The sequence below is a fragment of the Thermothielavioides terrestris genome, chromosome 1 (assembly GCF_000226115.1).
Source record: "Thermothielavioides terrestris NRRL 8126 chromosome 1, complete sequence".
Taxonomy (NCBI): Eukaryota; Fungi; Ascomycota; class Sordariomycetes; order Sordariales; family Chaetomiaceae; genus Thermothielavioides; species Thermothielavioides terrestris.
In genome coordinates, this window is record NC_016457.1 from 3634971 (window position 1) to 3650938 (window position 15968).

The 15968-nt window shown below is 44.0% G+C and overlaps 2 protein-coding genes across 2 annotated transcripts; both read right to left on the bottom strand.

Annotated features, from left to right (window-relative positions):
• Window positions 1–1013: 1013 nt before the first annotated feature.
• On the bottom strand, window positions 1014–3080 carry THITE_112835 (uncharacterized protein; the record flags this gene model as incomplete). Its single annotated transcript, XM_003649407.1, has 8 exons — window positions 1014–1115; window positions 1257–1280; window positions 1667–1670; window positions 1738–1800; window positions 1903–2026; window positions 2291–2329; window positions 2604–2615; window positions 3005–3080. 8 exons carry the CDS (start codon window positions 3078–3080, stop codon window positions 1014–1016), a joined length of 444 nt encoding a protein of 147 aa, XP_003649455.1.
• Window positions 3081–12741: 9661 nt separating this feature from the next.
• Window positions 12742–14845, bottom strand: THITE_2108012 (uncharacterized protein). Its single transcript, XM_003649408.1, has 4 exons — window positions 14636–14845; window positions 14515–14577; window positions 13611–14417; window positions 12742–13553 (listed from the first exon to the last, which is right to left on the bottom strand). Exons 1-4 carry the CDS (start codon window positions 14636–14638, stop codon window positions 13047–13049), a joined length of 1380 nt encoding a protein of 459 aa, XP_003649456.1. The 5' UTR covers window positions 14639–14845; the 3' UTR covers window positions 12742–13046.
• Between the last annotated feature and the right edge of the window lie 1123 nt (window positions 14846–15968).

A 15968-nucleotide genomic window follows, 5' to 3' on the forward strand; every position in this document is an offset into this window, starting at 1 on the left:
ATATTGTTAAGGTTGTACTATAACGTAGAGAGAAGTAGAGGCTATAGCGTTCCTGGTTTTTCCGTAGCTTCTATATAGATAGCGATTTCTACCGTTTAGTTCGTCCTTTCTGACTAACTGTCTATCTAGGGATAATAGGTTATCGAGAAAAGGAGGCTAATGCCTAGGATACGAAAGATTTCTTTCTATAGGTTAGAGGTGAACTTAGTGTCTTAGTCGCTAATAATTTGTATTAGGAGTCCCTAATCTATATATATTAGCGCTCTAAGGATTATAACTGCCTATTCTTCTACTAACATCTTATTGTTTTTAGCTATAAGAAGCTTCTTCTTATTAAACTTATAGATAATAGTGTATATAGCGTTGAGGATTAGGTACTTTTTCATTGACTACGGTGTCCCTTCGGAGAATATAGCGGGTAAACCGACAATAAAATCTATAGTGATAGTGTAGAAAGGCTATAACGGTGTCCAAATTGGCTAAAGGTCTCTAAGCTTCGGTTCTCTTAAGGTCTAGTTCTCTCTATACACAGGGCAGTGCTGAACGTACTTATATACTATCTAGCGCTTTTAGTTAAACGCGAATGCCGAGAGGTTCGCTATTATATTGTCTATACCGAAGTAGTGAGTATTGTCGTATACAACGGTAAGAATGTCTTTGATATAGCTACTAGGGATACAAAGTTTCCTTACTCCTTTGTAGTCGACATAGTAGAGGAGACCGTCCTTCAGTTCGTAGGGTCTAAGCCATAGCTTTCGGTGCTGCTTTCTTCGTAGCTCTCCTTCTCGCTCTTTACGTTCTCTCTATTTAGCGATCTTCTTAGCTCGTTCTTCCATATTATAGAGACTCCTAATAATCTTATTGTACTAACGGTCGTTAGAGTAAACTACGGTCAGCTTGGCTTTGAACTTGTCACTAATGACTAGCTCGAAGGTGCTAGTGTCTATAGCGTAGTATTCCTCAGTATCGATCTAGGTAGCGGACCAAATGTCTTCTAGTTCGTTGGTAGCGTCTTAGGTTTCGTTAGGGGCGTCCTCTTCGAAGGTCGATAGACGTAATAGGGCGTCTAGCACAACGTTGAGCTTTCCTAGTATATAGAAGATGTTGAGGTCGAACTAGGATAGCTAGTTTATAGCGTTAGCGAGCTTTAGGTTGGCCTTTATAAGGTCTATAGTGGCGAGAGACGTATACTTTACGATGCCTCTAGTCGCTATATAGTCTATTAGGATGTTTATAGGGTATTGGTTTGACTATACCATTTTCCGGAGCTTCTTAACTGCCTATACGACAGTAGCAACTTCTGTTTCTATACTCCTATACTTCCTTTCTACATTAGAAGTTAGGCGGGACAAGAATATAATAGGCTGGATCTCGCTACTTAGGATGTCTTGGCCAAGGATACTAGTGCCGTCCTATTCGCTACGGAGTTGAAAGACGATTGCTCTATATCCTTTACCGCTTATATCGAGCTTGATAAATAGTAGCTTATTAGAACGGTAATGATATAGGAAGTACTACTTATATAGGTGTTTCTATAGTAGCTTGAAGGACTCTAGTTCCACTAGCGTAGACTCGAATTTGGCGTTCAAGGTAAATGTCTTCCTAGCGTTCTTCAACTTAGCGATAGGAAGGTCTCCGCTTACTCTCCCTTAGGCAAAGAGTTTAGTCTTATAGTCCTATAGAGGCTACGCTTTCGCTATATACTATAGGATGCCCTTGTATAGCTATCCAGCTATACTAAGGTACTGTTCCAAGGTCTTGAGGGTGTCGGGGAACTTAAGTTTCTTAAATATGGCGATCCTGTCGTCCGTTTTAGCTACTCCTTCGCTATTGACTATATAGCTAAGAAGTCTCACTGATAGGTAGGCTACGAAGGATTTTTCTACTAAGATGTAAACGTACACCTTGTCGAGGATGTCGAGAACCGTCTTAATATACTTGAGGTGCTCCTCTATATTCTTGTTGGCGATGATAATATCGTCGATATAGACGTGGACAAAGTGCTTGTGCTTACGGAACAAGCGGTCTATAAAGCGCTATACGAAAGCTAGTGAGTTTTTAAATCCCATTAGTACAATGTTCAAGCGTTCTAAACCTCTAAGACTAATAACCACTATATAGTCACAGTGTTCTTCTACGACTAGAAGCTAGAAGAAGAATCTAGAGGCGTCGAATACTGTAAAGATTATATTGCCTGTCATTATGTTTATAATGTCGTCTTAGTTGGGCAATAGGTATATATCCGGTACCACCAACGTATTTAAAGGCTAGAGGTCTACTACGGCTTTACCTTTGGTTTTTCCGGCAACCGTACAATAGACTACGAAGACTGGGTAAGCGATAGGGGTTAGCTAGTCTATAAAGTCTATCTTTCCTTATATATATAGTTTGTTATATTCTTTGTTGACGATCGCTTAGTCTTTGGCGCTTAGTGGGTAAACTTGAATAGGCTTAAGCTGATTCTACTATCCGTCGATAAGCGGAATTCTCATCTTCTGATCCTCTAGTATAGGGATAATGCTATAGTCATAGAAGACGTTATACTTGTCTAGCAATACCTTCATCTCTTCTATATACCGTTTGTCCCTGCTATAGACACTTACCCTTATTGCTGACTTGATATATAGGATGTCGTCTAGTCTTTCAATGCTATAGAATAGCGTATAGAACTCCTATTTAGTAGGTGGCTTATACTTATCCTCTATTAGTGTCTTTGTTATCGGTTCCTTACCGCTAGGCTCCGGTTGTATAGTTGTTGTTATCTATACGTATTTGTCGTCCACAATATTATCCTAGGTCTACTATATAAGGTTCTATACCATTGCCTAGATGTCCTCCTCTAGGTTGTACTAAAGAAGATGTCCAATACACTATCTTTCGACAATAGTGATCGGGCGAGCAGTATTGTTCCTTACAACGGCCTAGTGTACGCTCTTCGCGTCTACGATAGTGTCCAGTATGCCCTCGACGTATAAAGCGAAGTAGAGCTTATATTTCTAGCTACCTAGATTGTCGTCATCGGTGTCCATAGGCTTGAACGTAGTCTCGATCAGGTGTTCCGTTATAAGTACGACCGTCATAGTGTTCGCGGCTTTCACCTTCCGGATTGTTCTTTTCCGTTTTACATATACTCTCACCTTTATATTGTAAACGGACTAGAAGTAATAGGTAGACGTATTAAGGTCAATCTTTACTCCGTTATAGAGTATAAAGTTAGTTCCAATCAATAGTTTCGCTTCTAAGCCTTTAATGACGTTGGCTATTATAATAAAGTGACTATCTACGTTGGTATTGTAGACGATTCCTCGGATATAGAAGTCAAACTCAACTTACTTCTTAACTTCGGTATAGGCTCCAACGCCTTTGACAAAGTACAGCTTTACGTCGATCCAACGTAGGTTTTTGGCCTACTTAGAGATGAACTCCTTGTCGACGAGGTTGGCGTTGCTACCTATATTGAAGCAAACCTCGGTACTTAGCTCGCCTAGGTTCACGCTAATGTTGATTATAAGGTATATAGCTTGCTTATCTAATGCTTTTAGTAGCAATGTATATAGCTACGTTTCTATAATCTGTCCTTCGATTAGCGTAAAGTTTATATCTTTACTATTAAGCTCGTCTTCACTATCACTGAGGTTGCACTAGTAGTCTATTTAAGGTTGTATAGGCTTATACTTATCTTCGTCGCCATCGTCGGCTATATACTTGAAAAGCTTACAACGTATCGTAAAGACTCTACTATAGGCGGTACATTGCTAAATCTATAGGAGCTATCGTAGTAGTTTGTTCCGACTTAGTCTAGGCTAGCGAAAGGTATAATACAAGTAGTAAGAACTGTTGGCTTCCTTGTCTTCCGACTCCTCGTCCTCGGCTTCAATGTTATATTTGTTGACAAGAACGTACTTAGTCTTCTCTAGTATCTTACAGTAAAGGTTAGTATCTTTGTCGTCTCCTATCACTATGATCTCGTTGTAGTATAAGAAGGTACCGTCTTCGAACTGCTTCTTATATATATATATCCGAATCCGTTGAAGTCGTCGAGGTCGAGGTAGTCTTCCCCAGTTGCCGTTGTCGCCTTTTCTCTAGCTATTGAATAGTCTAACTCCTCCTCTACGATCGTTGAACAGTCGATATCCTCTTCTACGTCTAGTTGCACTATAGAAGTTTCGGTTATTGAATAGTTGTATTCAGTTACTATCTCTACGCCAATTGTTTCTAGGTCGCTAGGGTTTGTCTCTATCTCTTCTCCAAAGATTGCGATATCCTCTTCTACCTCTTCTTATCTAGAAGGCTCTACTGTCCTCCTAGTCGTTTCCTTGTCCTTCGTCGTTGTACTCTATATCTATATTGTTGGCAATGGGACTATGGCCAATAATATAGCCCTTAGCGATGTCTTGACGAAGCTTGTCTCTAACGATATATACTTTGGTGTCGAAGATGCTAAGGAATACGCCTATCTCCGTAGTTGTATCCAGTTTAAGGTATAGCTAGCGAAGCTCTAGATAAAGGCAGTTGTATAGGCGTATTAGACGTTGCTCCTTAGTAGTATCTCCCTAAATATATATATATTTAAAGCATTCTATAGCAAATTTCTAGACTAGCTTATCTTCGTAGTTGTCCCTTACAGTATACTAGTTTTCATTTAGCTATTTCTCTGCTTTATGTCTTTTGATACCGAACTCCTTTTTTAAATGCTTAGTCTACGCTTTTATAGATATAGTCAGTACTGCCTTTTCTATAGCAAAGAGCTACTGCTCGTACTATTGTAGCGCTAATCCTCGAAGTAGGGTCTATATCTCTATATATAAGGTCTCTTCTCTTACTAGGTAGTATCTAACGACCTAATCTACTCGTTTAACCTAAAGGTTGACATCCCTATAGTATAGCTATTGTTTATCGTACTATAGGTCCTAGGGTTCTTTAGCCTCGTTCTCTATATTTAGCTAGAAGAGACCGGTATCCTAAATCTTCTATTTCGATATAGGTATAGATAGTTACGAAGACATAGTACTTCCGTCCTCGGTTTCGGGCTAACGGTCTTCTACATCTATAGCCTTGTTCACCCTTTCGATTATAATATTCAGGTTCTCCATCATTCTAGCCATCTAGGTAAGAAAGTCCTATATAGCGAAGGCGGCCTAGATGTCTATAGCTCTAGCTACTTATCTAGAGGGTCCAGCTCCTTGTCCAGAGGGTCCAGCTACTTATCTACATAGTAGGCTCGACATCTCTTAGAATAGTAAGAAGACATTGGAATCGAGCGAACTATCTATACGTTCCGTTCTAGGGTTCTAGATAACTATGTCTAGTCCAGGAAGCTTGGATAGGTACTAGGATAGTTGGCTAAGCGTCTATAGTAGCGGCCAAGGAACTTAGTCGAAAGCGCCAATTAGCTAAGCTATCGGAGATGATAGGTCTTCCTCTTCGGGTTGTCGGTTCCAAGGTGGCGGATCCTACGATCCTCTTAGCGGTACTTGGTAGCGTCCATCGAGATTATAGCTATTAACGGTATAGGTTTCACGTCCCCGTTGAGAAATAGTTGGCGTATCTTAGGGCTCTAGTTACTCCTAGAAGGTTAGGCTTAGTAGAGTTACTAGCTAGTTCTCGGTCGGATTGCGTCCAGTTCTTATCGATGTTTCTAGCGATATAGCTAGTCCTAGTTATTGATCGTTGGTCCCCTAAGGCTTCGGGGTCTTTGGTAGTCCCCAACTCTCTAGTGCTAAGGTCTCTAGCGTTTCTCGGGTCGAGTCCTTAGTCTCCGAGGCAGCGTCTTCGATCCTAGGGTCTAGGATAAGGTTCTTGCTAACGGCTACTTGGACTTTGCACCTAATAGTTGTAAGGTAGGCGCAAGGAATATAATTATCGAGTATCTAAGAGGGAGGATACTTTGTGATATACGGTGTTTCGGTATACCGTTGGGCGTAGACGTCTCCTTCTAATGCCTCTTCGAGTGATACTACGGCTTCTAGGTATTAGAGTTCTCGGGGATTGATAATGGTTATCTACTAGACGTTGTAGGTGACCTCGAAGTCCTTGATGAACTTGAGTGTTTACTATACGTCCTTATAGACATTGGCGTTTATAAGGCTTGAATCCATCTAGCTTCTAACTCCTCGTAAGTGCTTAGTGCTAGAATGACGGTGGCTAGGTCGTAAACCGGTTCGTTATAAATCGTATGCTCCGAAGCTTGCTCCCTCACAAAGGAGCATTATCTGCCTCGGGTGCCGCTCTATACAACTTGCCGGGCGTAACTCGTGATGTCTTCCAAGCCGAACTTAGCTCCCCTCGATAGGAAGTAGATAGGTTCGAATCGTTAGTAGGCACCACTTGTTATACGCCGATGGTCCTCGGTGACCATCTGACGGTAAACGTATGAAGGTGAGAAAGATCAATGCCTCTCAGCCTCGTCAGCTGATGAGGCGGCACTCCTGAACACTAGTATGTGTTACAAAAGTATGTTGATGCAGTCTGTCTTCCTACGAAGGGGTTCTGGGTGAGGTTCCCCTTTTTAAGGGAACGCTCGTCACCCCTGACCGCGGTGCGGTCATGGGTGCCCTTGCCACAGTTGCGTGTGACAGTTCTATAGCTAGAGTATAGGGCCTCCTTATAGCAATAGCGTTGGATATACCCCTACTTCTAACATTTGAAGCACTAGGTAGAGTTTAAGGTTGACTAATATAGCTCGTAGTCGAACAGTTGGGCCCTCTAGAGCAGGCCTTCCTCGTAAGCCTTCGTAGCCTTAGATTAGTCGGCCAAAGCAATAAGGATTGTAGCCCTAGTATAGCCCTTGGCCACTAGAAGCCTAAATTTAACCTTGTCAACGCTCTAGAGGCTAATCTCCTATTGGAAAGTAGCCTCTAAGACCCCTTCTAGGTCCTTACAGTATACCCCTTTGACTAGGATTACAAAGGTCCTTATAGCCTCTTAAGCCTATAGGCCAAAGGCCTTTAGGACCTACTTTTCCTAGTTGGCTAAATACTATTCTTTAGTAGCTAGGTCCTTAAAGGTTAGAATAATATCTCTACTAAGGAGCTTCTAGGCTGCTATAGCCCCGTTAGGCCTTTTTAAAGCTTAGTTAACGGCTTAGATCACCTAGGCTAGGGTCCTCCTAGCTAGTTTAGCCGGTATACTAGCCCCACGTATTGTAAGCTCTCTAGTAGCCCTAGGTAGGACTACCTTCTAAGGGGCAACAGGGTCCCCTAGAGGGGCCCCCACAGCTATATCTACCTAGGTTTAGGCCTATAGCTTCCGTTAGTTAGTTTCTACAATGGCCTTTCTAACCTCTTTAGCTATAAGCTTCTATAGGCCTTGTTTAAGTAGGCTCGTAGGCCCTAAGGCGGGGCCTTTGGCCTAGCCACTAGCCTAGTAGGCCTCCTTTAGCTTGCTTATAATGCCCTAGGCCTAGGCCTTTGTATCGGCTAGCACTAGGGCTAGTAGGCTACTCTAGAGGCTTTGAATTTCCTTATAGGCCTAGTGGGCCTTTGGCTAGGCCTACGTAGCTAGGGGGGGGCTAGTTTAGGCTAGCCTTCCTTCTTTAGGCGCTGTAGGGGCGGGGTTGTTAGCGCCTATCGCCTAATAGCCGCGGTCGACGTTGCTAGCCGTCGGTAGGTGTTGGGGCCTAGGCTAGCTCGGTGGGGCAGATAGGTCATGTAAGGGCGAAAAGTCTGACCACTAGTCGGCCGTTGCTAGACTACCCTGTTTTCTACTACCTCCTACACTCGCGTAATGGGCTACGCGCAGTGGTGGCTAGTATAGCTGGATAGGGCTCGGCAAGAGCTTTCGAACAGTGGTAGTTTTGAAGGGTTTGTCGGCGTTGCGGCAAGGATGCAAGCAAGCAGAAAGAAGAGAAAAGTTAGACTACTAAAAGGGTTAAAAAAGGGAAAGAAACCAAGATCCCTCCAATTCACTAACGAAGAACGAATAGCTTTTAAGCGACTTAAATAAGCTTTTGTAGAAGCGCCGACATTACGCTATTATAACCTATAGAAGAAAGTAGTTATTGAAACTAATACCTCCGATTTCGCTATAGGAGCGGTCCTATCTTAAGAAGAAGACGATAGAACAAGGTAGCCTATAGCCTTTTAGTTAACTAAGTTCTCTAGGTCGTTAAAGAACTATAAGACACCTAATAAGGAAATAATAGCGATTATCAAAGCCTTTAAGCATTAGCGCCATTATATTAAGGGGAATAACTTTCTAGTCACTGTCCTCTCTAATTACAACAATCTATAGAGCTTTATAAAGTAGATGTACCTAAATAGGCGTTAAGCTAGATAGTATATATACTTCGTAGGATACAATTTTATTATTAAGCACTAGGCGGGTAAGCAAAACCCTGCTAATAGGCTATTGAGGAGACCCGACTACGAAGAAGAGTCAGCTTCAAAACGTATAGCGTAGTTACTAACTCTATAGAATAAAATGGTTAAGCTCCAACAAATGCTCACTAAAGAAAGACTCCTATATATTCAATCTATTATACGGATAAACATAAGATATTAGATACCTAATAGTATAAAAAGTCAGTTGTATAATAGCCCTAAAATGGCTATAAGACGTTAGATAGTTACTACTTAGCTAGTAAAGTAGGGCACTTAAGGGCCCCCTAATATAGACGAACTCGAAAGATTGCTTAGTCGAGAGCAAATCGTGCTTAGAAGGGTTATAGCCGTTTACGTATAAAGCGAAGCCCTATATAACTTAGCACCCTCTTAAACGATAAAGGAGTTGATCCTAGAGTTATAGAACTCGGATCTAGTGACATAGAAAATCAAGGACCACTTGTAGACTCTATAGCAAAGAACTAACGTTGCTCCTAAATAGGAGTTGGGACCTAATAACGAGCTACTATATTAAGCTAAGCTTTATATCCTAGCTAAAGAAGCTATAAAACAAGAGCTCCTTAGGCGATATTATAATAATCCTCTAATAGGACATTTCGGTTATAACTAAACTAAAGAACTAGTATAACGGAAGTACTACTAGCTAGGTATCGATAGAGAAGTAAATAAATACTACAATATCTGCCTAGTATATTAACACTATAAGCTATTGAGGCACTAGCCTTATAGTAGCCTTTAGTCCTTGCTAATATCGACGTAACCTTAGAGCGAAATCGCTATAGATTTTATTATAAATTTTCCTATAGTAGAACAACCAGATAGTGAAAAGGATGTAATCCTAGTCATAGTCGATCGGTATATAAAGATAAGTCGATTCTTCCTCGTCTTAACCTCTATTCGTAGCTAAGAGCTAGCAGAACTCCTCTACTAAGAAATTGAACTTAAATATAGAGTGCCTTATAGATGCCTTAGCGATCAAGGCTTAATCTTCACTTCCTAATTTTAGAGCGATCTTTACTACCTAAACCAAGTAAACTGTAACCTCTCAACAACGTTTTACCCCTAAATTAATAGATAGACTAAACGAATAAATTAGACTTTTATTTAATACCTTCGATATTTTGCCTCTTTAAATCCTATTACTTAGGCAACGCTCTTCCCTAAAGTAGAATTCGCTTATAACAATGCTATTAACGCTACTACTAGCTTTACCCCTTTTTAAGCACTTATAGGTTACAACTTTACGATCTTCTACTGTATCGAGGACGATGCTCGATAGAGGAGAGCACTACACTTTAACGTAGTAGAACAGATCGAGAAACTTAAGGAGTTGCGCTAACAACTAGAGCAACATTGGGCTAATGCTATAGCGAGTTAGAAATAGTACTATAACGAAAAATACAAGCCAATGGAATTCTAGAAGGGAGCCCTAGTCAAGTTGTCTACTTAAAACCTGAAACTTAAGACTAGTAAAAAGCTAAAACCCTAGTTTATTAGGCTATTCTAAGTACTAGATTAAGTAGGATCATTAGTATATCAGTTAGCTTTACTATACAAGTATACAAGGTTGTACAACGTGTTTCTAGTAGCTCTGTTAGAACCCTAGTATATACGGACTACAGCTAACGAAGCTCAAATGCTAATGCTAGACTTGGAGGATAATAAAGAATAGGAAGTCGAAGAAGTGTAGGCTAAGCAATAAATCGAGGGCAAGACATTCTTTTAGGTAAAATAGGTAGGTTAGCTATCGAAGTACAACTAGTAGATCTATAAGGACGATATAACGAACATATAGCGGTTAATCCGCTAGTTCCAACAGGCGTATAAAGTCACCGCTAAAAGAAAGCGAGGGAAGGACGCCTAAGGCGTGTTAAACAGTATATAATAAAGCGATATTAGGTCGGCTTAGTCGTAGCTAGAAACCAATATATACGAACTAGCTTATATAGTAGTATATAAATAAAATGACAAAATCCCTTCTCTAAGACTCTAGTTAAACTATTAGAGAACACTAGGTTAGCAACTTATATAGCGGATAGACCCGCTCTATAAGATCGAAAGCATTGTTATAATTATCGACATTATTAGCAATTAATAGAATTAAAGCCTTAGTAAAATTATATTTCGCCTAAGTCTAGGCGAGGTAGCTAATATCATTGGGTTATAGGCGACAAGCCCTCTTTAAATCCTAGACTGCCAAATTATATTGATACTAAGTTACCGTTAACATTTCTGTCGCCTAGTCTAAGTGACAAACGAGAACGACTTACCGACGACTAGGATATATTAGCTAAGCGCTTAGAGTATAGAAAAAGGGAGACATTGAGCTCTATATACTTGACTACTATAGCCTTAAAAGCCAGTTGCTAGTCGATTATAAGGCGCTTATTCAGCGTAATACTATAGATATAGCGATAAGCTTTATCTATAATATAAAAGGTATCAACTAATTTTCTCAATAAATATATAATACTATAGCAAGTATCCTCTAAAAGTATAAATTCTTTATCGTCCTCCTAGCCGCTAAAGGACTTATAATCGAATAGAACCTCCTTAGCCTTGTAAAGGAGGCGAGCAATATATAAACCGATTATCAAATTAGTCAAATCACTAGACATTGTACCAATAGCCTAATAGAGTTAGTAGGCAAACCACCGCCAAATATCGGTCTTAAGTCACTTACCAATATATAAATGTCCTTTCTTTTAATACACTAGTCGCAACGACTTAAAGATGATTTCGTTATAACGTACTTAAGAACAATAGGTATCAACGAGTTGCGTAAAAGGTTTTTATATATAATATATAAACACTTAAGGTATAGCGACTTCTTATAGGTAGGAAGCGTAAAGAATCTCTTTAAATCTATAATAAATCAATAGAGAGGAGGCGTAGGAACAAAGTAAGAAAAAACGACGTTATCTAGACAATAATAAGAATAAGAATATAAAGCAAGAAAGTAGAGAAAAAGAAGGCGCTACAATTAATAGGATAATAGTATATAAGGGAAAAGAAATATAAAGTATAAAGTGTAGCTACAATAATATAAATTTAAAGCGACAAATAGGTAGTCTATATATATTAGTAAAATACTAAATTGTTACTAAAGAGGTAAAGCGTATTATATATATCGCCTTAGTAACTAGTCTAACCCTATAAGGACACTCTATCGAATCCCTAGCGAAGCTCGCAAGTCAGATAGATAAGATATCCCCCTTTACACCGCTAGTCGGCGAGTCTATATAGGTAGGCAAACCTTTTTTAGAGATTAGGCAATATAATATGCTATCGACTACGAAAGCTAAACCTAAGGATAGGTTCTATAGAGGGGAGGACAAACTATTATAGTATATATACGAGTCACTGCTGAACAAGAGCCAGTACGACTCCTAGACGGAGTAAGCACCTAAGGCATAGGAGCTTGTATCTATAACGTAAAGTATAACGTATCGGCTTAGAGCTTAGGAATTATAGCTAAAAGGAAGGACAATCGCCTACTAAGGTAGGGGGAGATTCCTGATCCCCAAGGATCAGCCTCTAACTACAATAGGAGATACACCTAGGCAATGTCGCCCTAGAGACTACACCTATTCGCCTAATCACCACCGTGGTATTGTCGTGACCTCTTGCTGTGAGGTGTCTCACCGGTAGCACTCGAAGACTCCTGTTATAGCGAAGGTATAGGCAATTCATCTAAGAAGATATCGAAGTATAGAGGTATAGTAGTCTTATATGCTCTAGGGAGCTAGGAATAGTGATAGTAGTAGTAGCTACTATATATATAAATAAGAGGATATATATAGGAAGAAGGAAGCTTAAGCTCCTATAAGTAGGAATTTATACCTCTCCCTAGATCTAGGCGCTCTAATTAGCTAGAATTACACTTTAGAATTTCTTATAGCTTTACGTAACCTACTCCTATATAACCTACTGTTTATAAGGATTTCCTATATTCTAGTTTTTTTATAGTTCAGTTGTTTAACTTATATATATTTAGGCGCTCTATTGAACAACTAGGGGGTGTATCACGTTAGGGGTAAGGGGCTTAGAGCTTGGTATAGCGTACTGGCTATAGTTTCCCTACTCCTGGGTGTATATATACCACGCTCTATTTAGTCTTTAGCTCTCTTTTGTACTGGAACAACGCACTCTCTCTTTGTATTCCGATGCTCTACTACGATCCTACCGTTGTATCTACACCTCGCAGCTCGCTATAGCGTGTCATTGTGTAATGTTCCGTCGAGTGTTGTGCCGTGTTCAAAGCAGGAACGAAACAAGGATTGGTTGGCGATGTGATCAAATACCAGACTCTCAGCAAGTTGAATATCCATGTAACGGTGTGCTCGCTCTGTTTCACATCGGCAGGTGGAAGGCTAACTAACAAGTCGTAAACCATCGCCATGAATTCACAAAAGGGAACTTACTTCGCTGTATGAGAGATATGCCAACGAAGATACTTCAGCTCTAAGAGAGCCCTTTCGGTCAATAGGACCAAACGAGGGAGCAATTATGTAAACGGAACCCGGCGCGGCACCGATTTACCAAGCAATGAAGAACTTCGGAAAGCCATTTTCCGGAACTTGACACGTGATACACACACACACACTGGACGAAATACGATGGATTGACAGGCAAGTCGCTTCGTCTATTATCCGTCGCCGCACTCGCTGGTGCCTCGGGCTACAGTCTCTCATACACAGCCAACTACAGATACAGGCCCTCGGGCTCGCCCTCCTGCTTGGTGCGCAGCACGCGCTCGCGGGCGGCGCGGAAGTCAGCCATTTGCACGCGCATGCGGCGCTCCCGCAGGGCCATGAGACCGGCCTCGGAGCAGATGGCCTTGATGTCGGCGCCCGAGAGGTCGTCCTTCTGCGCGATGAACTCCTCCAGGTCGACGTCCTCGTTCAGGGACATCTTGCTGGTGTGCAGCGCGAAGATCTTGCGCTTCGTGTTCTGGTCCGGGTTCTCGAACAGGATCTTGCGGTCGATGCGGCCCGGGCGGATCAGGGCCGGGTCGAGAGTCTCGATCTTGTTGGTGGCCATGATGACCTTGACGTCGCCGCGGTCGTCGAAGCCGTCGAGCTGGTTGAGGAGTTCCAGCATGGTCCGCTGGACTTCTCGCTCGCCGCCCGACGTGGAATCGTAGCGCTTCGTGCCGATCGCGTCGATCTCGTCGATAAAGACAATCGAGGGTGCGTTCTCCGCAGCGACCTGCGGGCGGAGGGTCAGCAACAGCGGGCAGCATGCTGACTGGGGGGGGAACTTTACCTGGAACAACTGGCGGACCAGCCGGGGGCCGTCGCCGAGGTATTTCTGAATCAGCTCGCTGCCGACGATGCGCAGGAAGGTGGCAGATGTCTGGTTGGCCACGGCCTTGGCCAGGAGCGTCTTTCCGGTGCCCGGCGCGCCGTAGAGGATGACGCCCTTGGGCGGTTTGATGCCCATCTCCTCGTAAAGCTCTGGATGCAGCAGCGGCAGCTCGACCGACTCGCGTACTTCCTGGATCTGCTGCTCCAAGCCACCGATATCCGCATATGACTCCGTCGGCGCCTTATCTAGCTTCATGACGCTCACGGCGGGATCGGTGTCGTCTGTGAGGACGCCGACGATGCTGACTGTCTTATGGTGTAGCAGCACGCTTGCGCCAGGCTCGAGCAAATCCTTGTCCACGAAGCTCATGATGCTGACGTAGTACTCCGGCCCCGTGGTGCTGGAGACAATGGCGTGGTCGTCGTCGATCATCTCCTCGAGCGTGCCGACCCCCATGGGGCTGCCGCGCATGTCGTCGACGCGGCTGCGCTCGTCGGCCATCCTGTCGGACTCCAGCTCGGAAGCGGGAGCTGCATTGTCCTTGGCAGTTTTTGCCTTCCGCAGGCGCTCCTGGTTCTCGACGTACTCCTCCTCTAGCAGCAGGTGGTCGTGGATGCGCTGCATGCGCAGTAACCGCAGCTTGCACCTGCTCGTCGGGAAGACGGGAGGCAACTTCGCGGCGGCGCTGCTGCCGCCGGCCTTCTTCTTCTTGCGGCCGATGCGCGTTGTAGGTCTCGGGGGTGGCTCATACTTGGGCTTCTCCTTCTGTTGCGGTGTCCACTGTCAGCAAGGTGGGCGGTGGCGACGCACTGCATGGCCAGAGCAGCCGAAGCCCGTCTCGTGTCCATCGGGAAGCCCAAACCTTCTTGTCCTTTTCATCGCGCCCATCTCTTCCACCGCCACCCATGCCCGACTGATTCTGGCCCTGTATCCCGAGTTAGACAAGCACAGAAGAGCTGATTGCGCGGCCGAATCGAATTTACCATGGCGTCTGTGTTGCGACTCCGGCTGGAGTTGCTCTGCTCAACGATCTTTCCAGAATCCGACGAGATAGGAATGTAGGTGCTGGGCTACTCGGCGCTTCCAAAGTGGAATTCGACGGCGATGGGGGGTGCGCGGTTGCAAACCCGCTGTCTGGTCTGGTGTGATGCGAGTCCGATGGTGGAAGCTTCCGGAGGTGCAGTGTGCTGCTGGGCGCTGCTGTGCTGAAGCCGCCAGGCGACAGAGTGACGCGCCAACCTCGAACCTGGCCTTAGGTAAGCACAGACCCCTGTCAGCGGATTCTTGGAAGACAGGACTGACCAATCGAAACAGAGCAGTTGCTACCTGAGCTTTGATGCTTCACGCGAGTGCAGTTACTCCATTTGGACGTCCTAAGTCGGGTGTGATAGGTAAGTGCCGGAGCGTGAGCTTTTGTGCAACAAACCGTCAAACCCCAGCCAACTCAACTTCAAGGGCCAGGACCTATTCCCAGCTTATGAGCTGCGGTTGCACAGCAGAATGCGTGAAGCTGGACGGGCTGTGGGTTCAGCTCAATCTCTGTGCCCGACCTGAGGTATGGGAGTTGGTGACCCGCAGCGCCCCATGCCCTCCGTGGAGCAATCAATGCCATTGAGAATCAACCCGCAAGGTGCAATCGTGGGGCCTGGACACTGTGCAGAAGGTGCCCACCGTTGGGCCCTCCGCAAACACCACTTTTTCGGCCTGCTAAAGGCAGGCTGGAATGAACGTGATCTCACTTCCAAAGAATTACATCGAAGCCCCAAGTTTCACTTTTATCCTCCGTTTGGCTGTCTCCAACTTTGGCCAGTTTGTGCCCAACAGCTAACGGGTTTGGTCCCCGCGGTCTCTCTGCCTTGCGTTGCCCCTCCATTAATTCCATTGTCGCTTCCAAACACTAGGCGAAAGTGGGTCCAAGTGCCTGCAACACACCCCAATTTGAACAACAGTAGCCAACAGTGGGCAACAGTGGGCAACCATCGCCATCGAATTTGAAGCTGTAGATACTGCAAAAAACGGCCCAAATAGCCATTTTCTGGTGTTTTTGCGTGCTTGTTGATATCTGCAGCTTAGTTAGCACAGCCATCGAGCCCCTGAACCCAGCCATCGAAGCCCGCCTTCGAACCGCCTGGGAGCCCGCCTTCGAACTGCCCGAGTACACGCCTTCGAACCGCCCAGGAGCCCGCCTTCGAACTGCCCAAGTGCGCGCCTTCGAACCGCCCAGGAGCCCGCCTTCGAACTGCCCAAGTACGCGCCTTCGAACCGCCCGGTAGCCCGCCTTCTAGGCACTATAGTTCGATATATCAATAAGCGCCA